Source organism: Limulus polyphemus, unplaced genomic scaffold (assembly GCF_000517525.1).
Source record: "Limulus polyphemus unplaced genomic scaffold, Limulus_polyphemus-2.1.2 Scaffold1940, whole genome shotgun sequence".
NCBI lineage: Eukaryota > Metazoa > Arthropoda > Merostomata > Xiphosura > Limulidae > Limulus > Limulus polyphemus.
This window is the reverse complement of record NW_013667550.1, coordinates 35,307-55,770: the sequence shown is the minus strand read 5'-3', so window position 1 is coordinate 55,770 and position 20,464 is coordinate 35,307. Positions and strand designations below refer to the sequence as shown.

Below are 20,464 nucleotides of genomic sequence, written 5' to 3'. Positions count from 1 at the left end.
TTAAAGACATGTTTTTTGATTCAAAGCCTGATTGTAAGATGGAAAAGCATCATCGATAAGAATGGATACTATTTCATTTAATAAATGTTTTGTTTTGATACATACGTTATTCAGGTTTTTTAATCTAAAAAAAAGCGACATTAATTTCCTGACAACCTTATACTTTGATTTTTGATGTACCTTTAATGTTGATTAAAAGCTTGCCAAGTCAGACTGATTGACAGTTTGTCTTTTCTGGTCAACTAGCTTTTGAAACAGTCTTTTGATCAGTATTTATTGGTTAACAAAAACAGTGCATATTGCACTTATTACTGGTCGTCTTATTTCTTAGATTGAAGCCTGCCTTCTATAATATCTATCTTTAATTGCTGTGCCCCAGTTTGTTAGAAAAAAAAGGAAATTCTTCTATTGAAAATTATTGTTGTTGTTTTTTCAAAAACTTAACATAAGGCAGTGCAGAATGCATATTAGATTTTAATTTTTATATATTTAGAATTATAAACTGAACACAAGATTATTTGCTTAGTTGTGTAAATATCCTATTTTAACACTTTAATCCAGTCATTTCAGGGGTCTGATTTAAGGAGAGCTTGAAACTCATATTTTAGGACATGAACTTTAGATTTGGAATATTCTGGAGCCCTACAAACATCTTTACAGTTAAAACAAGAGGGAATCATCAATAGCCACAGCACTTGAAATTTTTTTAGGCAGGATTAGAATATATTAATCTATGAGACCTTTTTTTCCTTTTTATTAGCTATATTTCTGTGTGCCAGCAAATATCAAGCATGGGGCACACATATACCTGATTCAATATTAATATTCATCAGGATCTTTACCAGCCTACCCTCAAATTGAAATTCTTTTAAGCAGGATTAGAATAGATTAACCTATAAGACCTTGGGTGTGGTTAAATACATCAATCGAAAGGGTTTGACCTCCTGGGTCCAAAACTGTAATTAGATCTCAAATCAGTCAATAGGTGATGGAGTTATGAGCTAAAAAAAAGCAACAACACTTAGCTGTTCTATAAGCTGCTATGCTGCGACTAAATATTTACTTGTTGCAATTGGCAAAGTTCGATATGTTTCCTATCCTTGGTTCTTGGCACAAGAAGCTAATGCAGATCACTGGTCATTACATCATGGTCCATTTGACCATAAAGTTCAGAAGTTGGTTTATAAAAGTATAAAGTAGGCCAATATAGATTTTAATTTTGTGGCAGGAAACATATCAAACTTTACCAATTGCAACAAGTAAATATTTAGTCATGGCATAGCGGCTCATAGAGCGGCTCTGAGTGTTTTGTTTATTTTTATTTTTACAAGTACAAACTTTTAGCTTATAGCTCCATCATCTCATGACAGATTTGAGATCTAATTATAGTTTTGGACTCAGGAGGTCAAACCCTTCTGATTGATGTATTTGACCACATCAAAGGTCTTATAGGTTAATTTACTGTAATCCTGCCTTAAAGAATTTCAATTTGGTAGGCTGGTAGAGATTCTGATGAGTAATAAAATTGAATGGGGTATATGTGCACCACACGCTTGGTGTTGCTGGCACACAGAAATATAGCTAATAAAAAGGTCTCGTAGATTAATTTATTCTAATCTTGCCTATAAAAATTGTGCACCTACTCTTTGGTGGTACATATATCATTCACATATATGTGTATATTTGCCAGTTTGAAATTAAGAAAAACCTCTGTTAGTAATTAAACAAAGCATGGGAAATCATTCTTAGTATTAATTTATTAAAAACTTACACAGTAATTTGTCAGATTTTCTGTCCCAAGCAGTACTGAAGAGCTGTGATGTGGCAAAACTATAGTTTATAACAAAGGTAGTAGTGAATCAAATAATAGATTAAGCTTCTTGTTGTTCACAAGTTCTTTCTTTTCTTTTCTGAGATTACAAGTTTTAGTGAGGGAACAAAAATTCCCAAATAATTAATTTAATGATTACCGTTTGCTAATTACCTGTAATTTGAGGTTCCTGTTGATCTGAATATATTACTAGTCTATTTTTTCCAGTCGACATCAGCAGTGTACTTACTGTATTGAACTAGTGTTTTAATTTCCTTGAGTGATCCTTATTAGGACATTAATACAGAAATATGAAGAGCAAGGGGCTGGTACATACAGTAAAACAGCACTAAAATATCAGGTACTGGATGATGAAAAAAGTCACTGAAACCAGAAAATATGCAAATTTTTATCATTGAGTTTTCATTTTTGGCATTGCAGTGTATTTCAAGGAGTAAAATACTCATTATATCAAAAGTTTAACTGGAGATGAATAATCTCTTTTTCATTTGTTAGTCTCTTTTAGTGTGTTTGTTAGTTTAGTGATATTTCTAGACTCACTAATGAATGTAGCACAGTATTGTTTAACATATGTTTGTGTTTACTGGCAGAGTTCATTAAAAATACATCTAGAATTCTGTGGCATTGTTACCAATAGGCTGTTGGCATAGGCTTTAATCAAGTCCTGAAGTTAAGTGCACAGAAAAGTAATAAATACATACTTGAAACCAAAGAGACTATCAATTACTCTGTTTTTTTTTTGTGAAGTTTGTTTACTGAAAGAGTAATTATAAAGTTTTAAGAAACAGTCATGTGGATTTAATTTTGTTTGACTTAAAGTGTAGGATAAGGAACTTTGCGCATGGCTTTGTTTAGACTACTGTTGATTCTTCAGTAGTAGACAAAGTACCTGGAAAATGCATTGTAAATTGTAAATGTTGTTGTGGCTAAAAGTGATTTTAATAGGAAGGTATAACTAATTAAGGAATTATATTAATTATAATAGATCCAAAAGTTGCAGCTGGTACAAGTATGGCCTTTAAATTTTCTTCTATTCGCCGGAGCTGGTACACATATGGATTCTTACTTTTAAAATTCCTATGTGAGGTGTTTGATCATAAATTTTTATGGGAGTGTTGTCCACTGACATTGCACTACATGTTGCCATTCAGTAAGTCAATTATTTCTGCCTTCTATGTCTCAGTCTTTCTCAAGATGATGGAGAGGCCTGTACATCATCATCTTTCTACTGTGTCAGCAAGTGCCACCAAAGCTGGGAAAAACCCAGACTGTTTTATGGACTTACCAGATAGTATTGACAGTTGTACCAGCCACAATTAATGGGTTAAAAATGAATAGTGTTTCAATAAAATAGCTTAGTTTTTGAAAAAATGGTATTTAATAAACTTAATAACAATGATTAGAAATCACACTGTTCTGCAGTTTTTTTCTACACCACTCTTAATTAGTTTAATATGGAATGCAAATTATAAAAGCATGTAAAAAAGTAGCATTCTAAATTTTTTTGTTTGTTACATTCAGTAATAGAACACTTCATCTGGGCTAAACATTCTGACAGATAATAGTGTTCAAAATGCTGTCTCCTAAGCAGTACAAAACATTTACTGTTACGGTTTTAAAATGTCAAAGTCAGTGAAGTAATGGACCCAATAATGTCCAAGAAGCTTTACAGAAAAGAAATAAACTTAGAATGCTATTCTTTACATGTCTTGAATTTGAAATTCATAATGGATTAATTAAGAGAAACATAGAGGAAACAAAATCTGCATTCTAATGTGATTTCTATCCTGTTAATAGGGCTATTGGTTACATTACTTTGTTAGCTTTTGCAATTCAAAACTGTGACGTTAAACTATTGTACTTCATTGTTAGTTATCATTGCATTTGTGTATCTCAAATGAGATTTAAATAGAACATTAAAAATAGTTTTTAAAGTTGGAAAATGCTGTTTAAGAAATTATTATTTTTTGAATGTTTTAAGTGAGATATTTTGTAAATTAATTAAATACTAAAGAATACAAGTGATATTGCAGACTCTTAAATATTCAGATTTCATGTGTGGTAGACTCCAAGTTTCAGAATTCAAATTTGGCCTATGTATTTTCATTTTCTGCTTTTTTTAAGTGTATTTCTTTCCAAAATACCTGTTTTCTGCTATCCATTGCAAGGCAAAAAGCTCTCAAAACTATAGATATAGATAAACATTCATCTGCCTACTTCATTATGTATCCAGATGCTTGATTTTTTCCAGACAAAACATTCAAATTTGATGCTTTTACCATTAGAGCCATATATAATTAAAGATGTATCCTAAAGAAATGAAACTTGTTAGATTTGGAAGTTTAATTCAAAAAAATTATCAGTAAAATTGAGATTAAAACAGCTGATGTTTTTGTTTATCTTTTGTTTGAGAAGTTTGTGCATGTTCACAAAATTGAATGACAAACTTACTGATAATTTAAGGTGTCATCATTGTTGTGATATGACTGTAAGCCTTCTGTATTTATTTATTTGCTGTCAAAATGTTTAGGATATCTGTTAGAATATTTTGAAAGTCAACTACCAACAATTAAACAGTTATATGTAGAGAAATGTACTATAGTGGATCACTCTACTACAGCATTACTAGTTGCATATGACAGGAAAAGTTAATTCCTCTGATTGAAATGTTATTGAGGGATTACGAAAGAAAAAAAGAAACACTAATTATTCTGAACTTTAAAAACCCTAAGTCGATTCAAGCTTTGAAATTATTTCTTGAATGTTTATTTAACGTTAAGAAAGTTAAGCCTTGCAGTGATGTTTTAAAGTTCTCTGTTACCTTTTTTGCTGTTCTCGGGTGTGGAGAATGAGAATGCTAGGGTGCGGCCTGGTGGTTAGATCATTCGTTTTTTAATTTCATTAATTTATTGGTTGCATGCCCTCATTGTATCAACATTTCAATTGTAATGTTGTAAAATATATTTCTTTTTTTTATAGTGTTTATGTCAAGTCATTTTGACCTATACATTTTTCTTAGGATTTTAGAATTTGTTTTACAAAAAATATTTTAAAAGGTTTTTGGTACAATTAAAAATGGATCTTTAAATTTTGAGTTTGGTTAAGTATATAATTGCCATCATTGTGTTATTTTAAATTACAAATTGTATGTATGAATAAGATTGTTTGTACATAATTTTTTTCTGTTCACATTTTTGGTTGTACTTCTATAGGTTGTTTTGGAAAAAAAATATATTATGAAAGTAATGAATCAGATACTGCAATTATTGTGACAAAGGTATGAATGATCACCTTTCATATGAAATAAACAATACTTTGCTAAACAAATGCACACATTTAAAAATACTAACCCTTGATGCACTCAGTTTTCAGATTAATAAAAAAAATGGTACTATTAACATATTTTGCTTTGTTCCAGTTTTTTATTCTAACTTTATTTAATATTTAAAAGTAAATAAAGTTGAATTCAAAATTTTAATTTTTGTGTTATATATTAACCATTTTGAGATTGTAGTTTTTAAAATATTATACTTTTTATGTTTTTATAACAGAATGGACAGAGACGTCGCACACCTGGAGGTGTGTTTTTGCAGTTACTGAAAAATGACAATGATATTACCAAGAAGCAAAAAGATGAAATATTCATAGATGACAGAAGAGAAAAAGAAATAAAAAAAAGGGAAATAAAAAGAGCACAAAGAAGAAGGAGAGCAGAAAAACTTAAAACTGCACGTGGTAAGATTGACATCAGTAATATAGGATTTCTGTTAAATGTGCTATTTTACCAAAGCCAAGCAGCTGTATGTTTGTAACTGGGCAAAATTAAATTAAAATAGTAGCATTTTTCTAATTTTATATATCTCATTTGTGTTCAGCTTGTGATGAACTTAAAATGAATGTATTCACATTTGTTATTACTGTGATTATTTCTATAATATTAGTGAAAGTATTTAGAGATAAAAGTGAAGACAGAAAAATAGATTCCCCATTTTGTTTTTTTGGTTTTTTTTCATTTAAAAGGATAAAATGCTATGTTACATATTTTGCCTAATATAAGAAAGTGATGTGAAAAGATGGTAGTACAGAAATTATTTTTTTTTTACGAAAACTACAGAATCAGTAATTACCAAAATCTTATTTTGAGGAGAAAATATAATACATTTAAAATAGTGCCAAGCTATCACTACAAGGTAGGAAGAATTGGACAGTAACTATAATACAAAAATCTTGCTATATTTCTGTGAAAGAATGAAGAAATCTCACATTAATACAAAGTTGTGCTTATATTATAGAAAAAAAATTACCTGTCTGTACAAATTTTCACATTGTGTATTCAGTACACTTTTTTTACATCTATATTTCAGCTAAACATGACAGCAGGTGTTTTAACACTAAATTATACAGTTACTGCCAGTCAAAGTTCTCTGCTTTCTCTGTCAGTTTTTCTTGTGTATCTCATGACAGCCTGTTTCTCAGCTGCATATTGGCAAGACCAGTCTTAGGTTAGCCAGACCTGTTAATAGTTCACTTGAATTGGGCAGCCTGTGTACACATTTTTTATTATCTAGTATGTTGCCACTAACTGGAAGACAATTTTTGGTTACCTATGTGTAAGTGGCACACATTTTTAAAACCCTTGTGCAACCTCTGTAATACTAAAAAACAGTCTTTTAAACTTATCTGTCTTATTTTTTTATTACATGATAAATCCTGATAAATTTTCAAACAATATTCAATGTTTTATTTTAACTGTTCATTAAACACCTTGTTTTCAGCTGTAATTGTTCATTTGCTTGTATTAAAGTAGTCTAAATCCAAAAAACAATTTATATCACTGAGTTAAACTGCTTATGTCTTACCCAATTAGTCTTCTCACCAAAGGGAATGAACCTATTGTTAGGGAAAGAATTACCTTAAAGCCACAGGCATAGGTTTACTGAAGTGACTGAGTAATCACGAACTTTTTTTTAATATTCTCATTGTTTACTTATGTGAATTAATAGTTGTGACCTCAAAAGAATGTGTGAAAGGAACATCTCTAAAACTTTCTCAGAACGATTTAAGTGAACAATAGTTCCTCATACTTTTTGGCCATTCCTTTTTTTTGTCTCGTACAAACAGCAGTTCCCAAAAAAACTTTAATTTCTAATCACCACTTGATCTCATCTGCCTAAAGAAGGTCCTAAGTAAGGAAAGGGTTAAATTCCTTTATATAAAACATCATTAGTATGAATATACACCTTTTTTGCTACATTCTCACTAGTATTTAATGACCACAGTCTGCTTTGTTAATTTTTATAATCCTTTAGCAAACACTTAACAGTTATTAACTCGGATATTAATGAATGTCATTACTTTTAACTCTTTAAACCATAATTTTTTGCACATTCTGCCAGAATTATTTTCATGATTTTCTAATAATTATCACCTTACCTTATGAAATATCTGGTGTATTTATAAAGGGTTTGAATTAGTTTTCAGCCAGAGAGACATAAATGTTATCGGACATTGCCACTATCCAAAGGGTAAATAAGGATTTTCAGCCAGATGCTAGTGGCGTCCACTTGGGTTTAAGAAGTTAATGAAAGATTTTGCATAAATTGTGCACAAAAATGTTCATTAGAACCCTAAAAGCAACTATAATACATTCTGTAGGATATGCTAGAAGAAAGTATATTATTCAGTAATATATATATTTCATTAAGTAATTATAAAATAAAACAATACAGCTCACATATACTAGCATGTTGTAAAGGTAAACTTTCAGCCCTTCAGGAGTTTTATCATAGTATGCTAGCACATTCTCCCACAAAAGTTTCTCATAATTCAGTGATGGAGAGCAGTTTTGTAATTTTATGTTTTACAAGCAGCCTCTACGTGTTAGTTAACAGTAACCAGCAGTTATACATGTGAACTTGTAACTCTATTTTTGTAGAACTATCAATAATAAGCTTTGTAGTAATAATCATAGATGTATTTTCTTGAAGTCTTCTATAGAAAAATATATATTTTGCAATATTCACTTAATGAATGTAGGATAGTAATGTCTCAAAATTAAAGTTTTTGTGAAACATTGTATTTTCACAATTTGGTCTAGAGAACTTTAGCTTTCACTCAGAGCTATATCTCCACTTAATTATCCTTTTTTCTTTATACATATAGAACTAATTAACATTATTATAATTTTAGCACGTGTGTGTATGTATATTGTGAATGTAAACTTATTACTCCTTTAGGAATTTTATAATTATATGCAAGCTCATTATCTACAAAATTTGAATGTTTTTATGCTTTAAAATTAAACTAGTTACCTTTGCACTTTTATTTATTAATATTTTTCTTATTTCATTTAGGAGTTACATGATCTAATATTTTTTTATGTTTTATCAATAGTTACCACATATTTAAGTGTTCTGTACTTCAGCTGCTTTACATAGACATAGACTTTAGTGCTTGTATTATGATGAAAACAGTGTCAGGTATACACTTTTGTTAAAGGCAGAAGCCACAACGTAGTACACTTATGATAGTGGTTATGTTCAGAGAGTTGAATTATAAAAAACAGTTTGCAGATTTAAATGCAGTTTGTAAATATATAAAAATAAACTGTTTACACAACCTTTTAAAGCTAAAGATACATTTTAATTTAAAGTAATAAACTTATTTTAATTTTTGTCTGTAAATATATGATCTGTAGAAACAAAAATTAAATTATTTCAAAGGATCTAAGCAAGATGTCTTAGTTTTTGTTTAAAAGCTATGTGTCATCAGTCATTAATAAAATATTAGGTATGCTTATCAGTGGAAAAGGTATTTCTTATAAAAACAATTGTTTGTTATGGTTTGAATGCCTTTTCTAAGCTGTCAAAAAATGATTGATATTAATTATACTTGTCATAAGACATTAGTATGAGGCATATTATGTTTTCCAAAACTCCTCTCACACTGCAGCTATTACTCAACTGATAGGGTTGGATTTCCTTCCTTTGCCCATCTAGGCATTGGTATGAATTTTTCTCACTTTCTCCAGTCTTTTATTCCCCAATTAATGATCCTTGGCAATATCTGTCACGTGACACTCTCCACCTATGTCAATGCGTCCTCTATCCTGGTACTGTATATAAGAATCTCATTCAGATAATATTATCACTTTCTCAACAAAGTGTTCACTAACAGGTTTCTCTGTACTATGACCATTGAAGATACTTTGAATGTTCTTTGTGTTACCTAGTTGATTTTCGTTAAAATTTTTTTTTTTTTTCAGTTTGGCAAACTGATATACAGCATGAATTCCCAGATTATTGTTTCTGGCACAGAGGCAAATCAGGTTTATCCTATCCTCTGATACCTAGCATTGCTCAATGATCAGGAGGGTTCACTTTCATTTGAGATTGTCAGTGACCTTATTCGTGGTGAGATGGAGACATATATTCAGTCCAGTGGTGTTTCTCCAGGTGGCTCTGAGACTGCATTTGAGGGTAATTCTGGAGAGAACTTAGATTTGCATTTTTCTGCACATTCGTTTATTCTGTTGGCTTCTCAGGAGGCCACTTTGGGATCAGCCTCCTCTGGCTCCTTCAGTTGGTCCATCGTGTGTGGGATGTTTTGAGCCTTTTCTCAGTTGCTTTTGAGCCTGCACCTTCCTTGATGGCTGAAAGGTCTGAGAGCAAATATTTAGTTCTCCCTCCGTCCACTGATATTGCTGTTCATGCTCAGTTACGTGAAGGGGCAGCTATGCCTTGTCTACCACGGTTGTTTTGGAACTATGTGTTTTAGCCTACCACTGCTAAGTGGATGTGTATTCAAACTCTCAAGAATACACCTGCTCCTGGAAATGTGGGGTTCTAGAACAGTCTGTAGTCAACCTGAATAGATCAAAACTTCCTAGGATTCATCTCCCCTTACATACGGTGCTAAGATATTTATTATCCCTCCAACTTTTATTGGAAGACTCTTGGTATCACTGTGTCAATTTGATGATGAGTTGGGGCCATTGTTAGCATGTACATTGATTCAATAGAATAGATTCTATCCATATCCGTAAGGTTCCTCTGCATGGTTGGAACACCACCAGCAGTGGCAGTGACTATTGTATGCTTTTGAGGTCTGTGGGGGCTCGGCTCCGAGAATTTCTGGACGTTTGGACCACGGATCCATGGCCATTACAGGTCCTTGAGTCAGGATTAGTCATTCAGTTCACATCTTCACCACCATTATCCACCCAACCTGTAGTGTTTCTGCCTCCTGCGGATACTTGGATTTCAGAACTTTGTTCTGAGGCTATCAGAGTTTTGTTGGTGTAGGGGGCAGTGAAGTGAGTCATGCCAGTTCTTCCAGGATTTTATTCCCATCTGTTTGTTGTGCCCAAGAAGACAGGAGATTGATGTCCAGTCATCGATCTTACTTGTCTATAACAATTCCTAGATCCTCCGAGTTTCACAATGGAGTCATTCCTCACTCTCTATTGACATTTTTTTTACTAGGATTGTGGATGTCCAAGTTTTATATTGGCAACTCCTATCTCCACATTTTCATAGTGGCAGCATTCTGCCACTATCTGTGTTTTGTGCACAAGAGTCAGGTGCTGCTGTACAGGGCTCTACTCTTCGTACTAGCATTGGCACCATATGTGTTTTGCTGAATCATACAAGATTTTTCTAGTCACCTCCTTTCCCTAGGCCTATGCACACACACCATTCCATGGGCAACTGGTTACTGTTGGCACCATCTCATCAGTTGGCAGAACATCACACCCCGATTCTACTTTCAGAAGCAACCAAGGCAAACTCCATTATCAGAGCTGAGAAATCTATTCTCACTCCAACACAAGATATTGTCTGTCTGGGAAATTTTTTCAACATGCATCTCAATCAGGCTCAGCCAACTCTCATCTGGCTCCAAGTTATGGAATAGCCAGTCAAACTCTTACTCACTTCTTCTCTCACTGCATGGATGGTCCTTTCTCTTTTGGGGATGTAGGCATCACTCAAATCCTTCATTTCATTGGGAGGAGTGCACTATATATCTCTTCAGCTGTCTTTATGCAATTAATGGATCATGAACAACAATTTACTGGATTCCCCAGTTTTCTTATTCAGGATCTTCTTCAATCTTGAGTGGTGATTAGGTCAGAACAATATTACAATAGGTGTTTCTCTGCTGCCACCTCATTCAGAGATCCATCTCTTCACAGATTCCTTGCTTCAGGGAATGGGGTGCATATCTCAATGGTCAGGAATTCCAGGGCCTATAGATGGATGACGAGGCTTCCCTACATATCAGTGAATTAGAACTTCTTGCTATTCAAAGGGCGATGTCTCACAGTCTGGACTTATTAAGGGGAAAATCATCAGGCTTCACTTTGACAATTCCATGGAGGAGTATCTTACATTTCCTGTCAAGTGGGCACTTGGTCCAGGTCTCTTTGTTTTCAAACCTTGGATCTTCTTTCTTGGGACCACTCCTATCATATCACCCTACTAGCTTGCCATGTTCCGGAGGTGATTAATTTGGTGGCAGGTGAATTGTCTCAACCCAAATAGACTCTCCTGATAGAATGGATGCTGCATTGCAAGGTTTTATGTTGGATTTGCTCTCAGTTCAGAACACTAATAACTATGTTGGACACTCATTGGAACAACCAACTACTGGCATTTTGGTTTCTGGTACCTCACTTTTGAGCATTGGCAATAGATGCATTCAGTCAGTATGAGATGGAATTACATCTCTAGGCTTTTCCACCGATTTGTATGTTACCCAAAGTACTAGCTAGGCCTATGCACACACACCATTCCTATTTTAGCCGGATTGGTGGCTAAACCCTGGTTTCCACCTCTACAGTAACTTCAGATAATGCTCACCTCTTCCACTTCCTCTTTGGTCATCTCTGTTGAGGGAGCTACGATCCAACATCATACATCCAGCTATCCTGAAGCTCAGGCTTAATGCCTGGAGGTTATGCGGTCCTTTGCACAGCATCAGGGTTTAACTTCTAAAGATGCCATGTATCTGTCTCAGTCCTTGCATAGTCCCACGATGGACTTTTATCAACAGAAATGGCACTTGTGTCAGCAATGGAGTATTGAGAGGACATTGAACCCACTTTGACCAGAAGTGCCAACCTTAGTTAATTTTTTAGCCTGGCTCCTTGACAAGGGTTTTGCATCTTTCACAACTGTCTTATATAAGATATTCAAGACAAATTATTTATGTCCCCAGTGTTCTTCTGCCTTCTGAAGTCATTTCGGGTCCTTTGTTCCAAACAACCGTTTCATTACCTAACTGGTATATTATGGTGGTATTACATGCTCTTTCTAAACATTATTTTGTGACCTTAGCTTCATGTACCATGTACCACCTTTTCTTTAACGTTTAATTTTTGTTGCTGCTGGCCTGCAGATGTTGCCGGTTTGAATTGTTTGCACTGCTTGTGCACAGGATGCTTTATCATTCTACATACATCCTCCTATACTCTAGACATGTTCTTCTTCCTAAAGACACTGGTAGCCAGGGAAGGGGATAAATCCTTTTCACTGATTCATCTAACCACTATTTCTCACTTCTATGACTGATCAGGTCCTTCTTGTCCCTGCCAATATTTGGATTGAATAAATCAGGGTCGGTTTACTTATAAAAAATTTTAGGGAATTTGGTTCATCTATTGCACTGTTTCCAGAGCATTGTTCCTCGGGACTTGCCAATGTGCATTACTTCCTCGTTTCCTACTAGTGGTGCCAGGGAGTCCTTACCATACCCAGTTTCCAGTCACTGGGGTGGTGGACAGAGGCTATTCCTCCAGTATTCAAGTGACTTTCCTCCACTCTTCGAGAAGAGGGCAAAGTTGGGGGCCCTCCTACCCATATCCATGGATATTTTTTCACAGATGTTGGTAGGAGAGGCACCAGCCTGTGCAGGAGTCTAATCCTAATACTTGTTCTGCTATCCAGTTTGGTTGAACGTGGCCCTTCTTTTTGTTTAATATCAGTTCAGTACATTGTTCGTGGCAGATGGTCCCCATAATGCAGAGTGGTCCCATCCTGGGTCCTTGGTTGAGCACAATTTTGTTCCACATCCTCCCCATAATTCTGGGGCAAGTGGAATTTACCTTACCCACATGGTTGGGGAGTGAGGATGAGTGTTCATAATTCCAGACTGGATGAGTAATGTTTCCTCAGTTTGAGTATAGCATACAGGATTCTGTCATTCCAAGTTTGGAGTGTCGCCTTTTGGACTTCTGTTTGAGGAGAAGGTTTATCCGCTTTGGTGTTGCATACCTTCTCGTCGTGACTCCAGTGGCTTGGAATGCATCACTCTATAGCTACAGGTTGGGATCCACTCTTAAATAAACATATATATATTGCAGTCCAAATGCTTTAGCCACCAATGTGGGAATAAGGAACCATGGCCCTATAATTCCAAGTCTTAGCAGTGGGACCTAGATCTTTCTGATTGAGGTCTGACCTACAGTAATGACAGATCACATCAAATTCCACCCAAATGGCACAATTTTGGTTCTGGGTGAAGAACATACCTGTTCCGGGTGTAGTGTGGTTCTCCTACTAGAGTGCTAAGCTTCTATTGGTATACCCACAATCTATGCAGATGCATTTTGTATAGATAATGCCCTCACTGGCCTCTCCACCTTATCAATATGGAATTCTAGCTGTAGTGCAAGAGGAGATAAGTATGTTTTGGAAGTTAACATTTTCTTACAATCTCCTGACCTTCCTCCCCACTAAGAACTGGTGTTAGAGACTGCAGATTGGGTCAGTCTCAAAAAGTGATAATATTATCTGAACGAGGTGTTTATATACAGAACCAGGATAGAGGACGCATTGACATAGGTGGAGAGTGTCACGTGACAGATATCGCCAGGGGCAATTAAGTGGGGAGACTGGAGAAAGTGAGAAAAATTCAAACCAGTGCTTAGATGGGCAAAGGAAGGAAATCCTAGCTGTTGAGTAACAGCTGTAGTGTGAGAGAAGATGAGTATTATTGGAAATATATTTTGGATTTAATAAAATGTTTAACTTTCAATACTTTATTTGGTGACATATTTTTTTTAAAGAAGTAGAAGAGTGTATAATATCTCAACCACGCTATGTCCATCCTATCCATTGCTGATCAACACATTTTGTTCAATACAGAGCTCCTTAGGTGAGCTGGGATACAACAAATACAGGAGTGGTCTTATGACAAATATAATTAATTTTTTATAATAATGTTTTGCCAGCTTATAAAAGGCTTTCACATGGTTATATGAATAGTGATTCAACCACTGCTGTGTTTGATTTACCCCAACCAGCCTGATGAGCTCTGCATTGAGTGAAATGCATTGTCAACAATGGATATTGATGGCCTATTATACATTCATCTTCTTAATAATAGGTCTAATAGTAATGTTTTATGACAAGTATAATTAGGGTTTACTAATACTTTTAATTTGGTGCCAAATATGGATTATACTATGCAAGTCTACAAGGACATCTGGCAGATTTTAATAAAAAAACTAAAATCATTAGGTCATGTTTGAAGGTCTGAAAATACTAGAAAATAATTTTTTAAAGGTTGTCACATTGGCTCTATTTCTTTCAGAAAAAATGGAAATTGAGAATAGCTTACAAGAGTTAAAACCTCTTCCATGTGTGGAGGAGCTAGCTGTGAAGAGGTCAAATTTGGATTGTTTTGACACAGAAATTAAAACTGGAATCAAGAGTGATTTACAGTCAGCAGTGAAAGAAGAACCACACATAGAAATCAAAGAAGAAGAGCTAGAAGAAGGAGAAATCATTGACTGAGCTATTGTGTGTAAAATCCAAATTGAGATTCAGAGTACTGGTGTGGTACCAGCATATTTTAGTTTATGATGACTGTTAGTATGAAAATTAACATGACGTGGTAGAAGGAAGGATATCCTAAAAGTTGAAACATATACTTTTGATTTTAAAGGTTAATATTACTAAAGGAAAAGTAGCTGATTAAACAACAGTATTAAAACTGCCACTTCAAACAAAAAATGGTGAAAGAAGAAAATAAGATGTCTTGTGTTATGCAAAGCTCAATGATTTTGCATTTGGAAGTGTTTAGTATCCTTGTCATGCTTCATGAAAGAGAACTGTTCAGAGCAGTAAGGTCATTTTCAGGAATTTGGTATTTACTCTTGAGTACGTATTTTAGGTTTTGCCTTTATTAGGGCTACAAATATAAAAGTTGCTTCATACTTTTAGATTGTATGTTAAGAAGTATGGTACTTTCATGTTGTAAATTTTAATTAAATTAATACTGATCTTTACTAAAATAACCTAAAATTAAAAATGTGCTAAGACTGGGATACATTTTTCAACCAGTAATCTTTGTTTTTAGTTTTTTTCCCCACTATGGCATAAACCTAATTTGGTATCAGACATTATCTATGCTGTTGCAGTACCTGTGTGTTAGTTTTTTGTAGCAGTTAAGTTCTAATTAAATATTCACAGCTCAAATGATTGTTTGTTGAACAAAATAATCTTGAACTGTATATGTAGCAGTTTCTAATAATAATATAAAAGGAGCTATGAAATCTTGTACACCTACTGAGAATTAAAGCAATGAAAGAAATGCAATGTGTAAATAAAGTTATGAGCATCTTTTTTTACATAAATATAACTACACACATGTAAAACACCAAATAATGTTATCAAATTCCAAAACTCAAATTTAGTTTCTAGTATTAAGGATTTATAAGTTAGAAAATCTTTTCACACAATATTAATTAATTGAAATTTCTAACAAAGACATTGAAGTCTTAGCCAGAAAATATTTTGTATTGATAATTCAGCATTTCATCTTATCAGCTATTAGTCTACCCAATTATATATACTTTAAGATTTTTTAGGTAATGATGATTTAAAGTTTGAGAAAATAGGCCATGAAGTTGAGCATTCTGGGAGGAAGTCTTTGTAAGTGGATCAAAAATTGACATTTATTTTTAACTGGTTCACTGCTGTGAATGTATTTCTTTTCCTATTTGATGTAAAAATTGTAAGTGGGTATTAATAGAAAATATGAACCTCTGTTTTACAGAAGGTGCATGGGTTTGACCATTGGAATGACCTTCTATTGGAGAAGGATCGTTGATTACAATTTTGAATTTACTGTGTGTATCTATATGACATACAAGCTTTTAGTAAAAATATACATAAAAAATCAAATGTGTTACAAAAGTATTTGTACTCAAGATATGTCTGTGAACTGACAATATCAGTCTGAGAAGACGGAGTACAAGATGTCCAGGTAAAGAATGAAAATACTTTTGTCCATCATACAGTTTGCATATTGCAGTCATATAGCCTCTAAAACCTCCAAAATGCATAACTAGTTTTTCGGTATCTCTGTGTATTGTATCTGGTACTTAATCTTCTGTACTACAAACTGTTGATAAATCAGTAATGGTAAAATGAATAGTTGATAACTCTGAAATGAAATACATAATATATTGTTCAATGACATTGTGTAGAAGGTCATAACAGTACAATTTGACCCTACCCATGCTTATAGGGTTAACAGGATGAAATCTGTTATGATACTCTACATAAAGGTACATTTATAACTTGCTTGTAAGATTAAATTTTAATCATAGTATGCAGGGTTTAAACATGTTTCAGTATATATGTTTGTATAACAATGACACAGTTTATAATGCAAAATATAGTTGAAAACTTAAGATATTCAATGGTCTTTGTATAGGTTTACTATTACTATGCAAAGTGAATGGTTAACCATCATATAATATTCAAAATGTATTTATTATTAACTTTTGTGTAATATATATATATATAATAATAGTCTATAGATAAGCAGTGAGTTTATAAATGCTTATCTTTATAATTTTGTGAGATTCAAAATATAAAATATAATTACCTAGTAAATTCAATATACAAATTTCATTGAATTTGACTGTTGAGAAAAAGTGGGAGGTTGATTCATTTTAGAAGAAGTCCAAATTTAATGTAATAGAAAAGGTAAAATATTACCATTAATAACTGCATTTAATAGGTGATGTTTTAGCTTACTGCCCTATTTTTCATATCTAACAACAGCTGCAAATCTAAATCTTAAATTATTATGTAGTAAATATTAAGAGTATTTAAATTTTTCTGTTTGTGCTGATTCAGTTCACTGAATCATAAGCAGGTGAGGAATAGGTATTAACATGTTCATAAAATATGGGAAATCCCAGAAACACTGGCTGGAATCCCATTTTGTGATACCTTTCATTACAAATACTTTTGTTTTAGTTTTCTTTTCTTTTTTTTTTCAAGTGTAAAATACATAGGAATAAAAAGGATTGTTATCTCAGAAGGTGGAATATAGAAAATGGTACCTACAGAATCCCATTCTGATAAAGTTTGGCTGATAAGTGACTCCCAAAGGTTTTTGGCATCCCGTGTACAAGATGTTCTAAAAAAAAAGTGGGGGTATTTAAACTCAAACATGATAATGATGAGTTTTTTAACTAGGTTGGAATGGACTCGAAAGCAGTACTTACATCATGTGCATGCAACCCAACTGACTTGAGACTAGAGCCTGAAGTGCAGTATATTTTACAACAAAGTAATATGATGTGTAATATTCAGTAAAAGGCATTATGATAAGTCAAAACATAAAATGATCTTCACAAAATGATTTGGTCATACGGTGTTTTGACACTAAGATTCTTACCAGTAAGCTATACCAGACCTTACTGTCTTGCTTTCACCTCTGTAGATTATAAATTTGGCAGAAAAAATAAATATTTTAACATAAAAAGAATAAGCCGTATAAAAATTAGTGGAGCTATGAAGATTTTTTGGCACTAGTATTTTAGTTTTTGTTAAGTGATTTCCTCTCTGAATTCCTACAACATTCAAATACAAAGTTTGGCACTTTTGTATATGTTTTGTTTTTCACTCTGATTATTTTGCAGTTTAATTTCAGTTTTTGAATTATTTGAAGTAGATAATAGCGGTGTCTTAGACTGAAATTAAGTTTATTTATAGTGCTTGTGCAAAATTGTTTTCTGTAGATTACCTGAGATAATCATTTTGTGCACATGTTTTGAACTGTAAATATTTATGGTAATGTTAATAAACTGGTTTAACAGAATTTTTCAGTTGATTTAGTCAACCATAAAATTGAAAAGGACACTTAATCAACCTGAATATTTTCCTGCTTTTTATATTATAAAAACATTATAACTGTTTCATGTTGTTGGTTTGACATGACAGTACACTGTCAAGAATGAAAATACTGTTAGCACATATTTTTAAAATCTACATTTGTAACTTTTGACTTAAATAGCATCAGATTCTTACATCTTGTAAATCAGTGGTGGGCAACCCACAGGTCACATGTAGTCCCCTAAGAGTCAACTTGCATCTTAAAATGTATGATACAAAGCACATTTTTCTTCAGATACATAGTTTTTAATGGCTTATGATTGGTAAAGGGGATCTTGGGGCCCTTGACGGTTTGAAAGTTAGGGCTCTGCAAATACACATGGTTGATCATGATATTTTTCTTGCCTTTACAATGCTTGATACAGTGACACTATATCAATGTTTTTTTATTTTTTTTTAGTAAAGAGTGATTGCTAACATAATCATGATTAGGCATTCATTTATGTCAATACTAATAATTAAAGAATTGAGGAGAAAAACAAAGACAAAAATGTAGAATTTTTTTATTTTTTCTTCAATTCTGTAATTATGGAGTTTCACCAAGTACCAATAATTTCAAGTATCACTTATGTAGAATATTAATCAGTAGTATCCTAGCAGCTTCACTTGCCAAATACTGTATGTAACTAAGGCAGTTTTTGTGTAGCTATTGAAAGTTGAGAAGAGGTGAATTATCTCCTCATAATTTCATATGTGGGCTTGGTCAAAATTACCAACCTTGTAACTACCTAGTGTTTTCTTCTGTTGGTCCCAATAAAACTTGGCTCTAATTTTTTGTAACATAATTTTTTATTCCTTACAAATATGCAATTTATAACACAAAATAATAAGATTCACAATTTAAAAAATTTCCTATAACTATTATGATTTATCTGTTTTTTTAACTAAACTATTATTAGTGCCATAAAATAATTCACTTAATTGGTCAATGTGAACTGGGCTATATCAACAATGTATCTGTATGGCAGATAATTCAATTACCGTCATCAAAATGAGTTAGCCTTATATAGAAATACATAAATTAAAACATTATTTCTCAATTTTTATAAATAATCCTAGAAAAAAAATGTCAGAGAGAATTATTAACATTTTGTGAGAGACGGGGGGGGGGGTGATAGGTAACTTATGAGGACGTAATTTATCTTAAACTCGGGTCATTATATAGGGGTGGTGAGAAAATTAAAAATGAGAAATTTGTAGTGAAGAAATGTCACATGATACAGATAAATAATAATTTATTTAAATATTGTCTTTTGAAACTAAAATATTAAGATTTGAATTATAAACTGTGTTTTGGTGCAAAGCTTATTGATATAAATTGATAATGAAGCTGTTTAATTAAATTTTGAATATAGCTTTGTGAAACGGTCATGACATGCACACTTTGACTACCCAAATCCCTAGGGTTATATTGATATCGATGGTGTCCAGTTATAGAAAATGGTGAAATTTTACCTTCACCAGCTGCTTTCAAATTGACAGTGTGGACTCATTTTAGGTTTGTTTGCATTTGAAATGACACTATCTGATTGATGGCACATCATTATCACCACAGAAAGAAATTGGAGATTGGCATGTAAAGGAAAGTAAGACACCTCGTTCAAAATTATCTCCATAGTGCATTTCATATGCAAAGACGTGTTTATGCATTTTTTTGGAAAAATAACAGATTTCAAAAAATGATAAATACTTTGAGCCAAGACGTACTCTTTCTAAACATTGTTACATGACTGAACTTGCTGTTTCTGAATAACACTAGCAGATTAATGAACAGGTTATGCAAGAAATTTTTGCAGCAGAGAGGGTAGTGCTCACTTGTGATAGTTGGACCTCACAAATGACAGAATCATATTTGACAATTGCCAGTCATGACATATCTGCAGATTTGGAACTGGTCTCGCATGTTTTGCAGAATGAATTTTTACTTGCGCACCAGTATCAAGGCAACGTGTGCCATGTGCCACCTAGTTTTTTTTTTTTTTTTGGGGGGGGGGTCATAAAACATCAACCCTTTTGAATCATTAGACCACTTTGCAATGCTACCAGTTGGTTATTTGGGCTTTAGGCCTATCAACTGCCAGGGTCATTAAGGCTGTCAATGTCTTGACTGGAATAATTAAGTGTGTGGCATTTGATTGGTTATTGTTTGGCTGCACAGCCTAGAGGAAACACTAGTCACTACATATCTGCAGATTGAGAACTGGTTTCTCATGTTCTTCAAACAATGACTTTGCTGGAAAGCCGTATTGATGTTAATATTGCAGATTGCTCAAATCAACTATAAACAAGTGAAACATTGCAGGCAAAGACACTGCTATAGTGATTAACAATGGCACATTTCTCTCAAAGTAAATTATAAAAAGTGGAAAAGATATTAACACAAAACAGACATAGCCTGCACAGAAGGCCTTGTCAATGTGCTAAAAAAGTAATGAAG

The 20,464-nt window shown here is 33.2% G+C and overlaps 1 protein-coding gene across 2 annotated transcripts in view; it reads left to right on the top strand.

Annotated features, from left to right (window-relative positions):
• The window catches only part of LOC106465426 (phosphorylated adapter RNA export protein-like), a 38,321-nt gene extending 20,368 nt beyond the window's left edge, over positions 1 to 17,953 (top strand). For both annotated transcript variants that reach the window (XM_022393321.1, XM_013925652.2), the window contains exons 4-5: positions 5,383 to 5,566; positions 14,426 to 17,953. In XM_022393321.1, the coding sequence (XP_022249029.1) occupies positions 5,383 to 5,566; positions 14,426 to 14,628 (387 nt within the window). In that variant the 3' untranslated portion in view covers positions 14,629 to 17,953. The remainder of the gene's footprint in view (positions 1 to 5,382; positions 5,567 to 14,425) is intronic.
• The last annotated feature ends 2,511 nt before the right edge of the window (positions 17,954 to 20,464 follow it).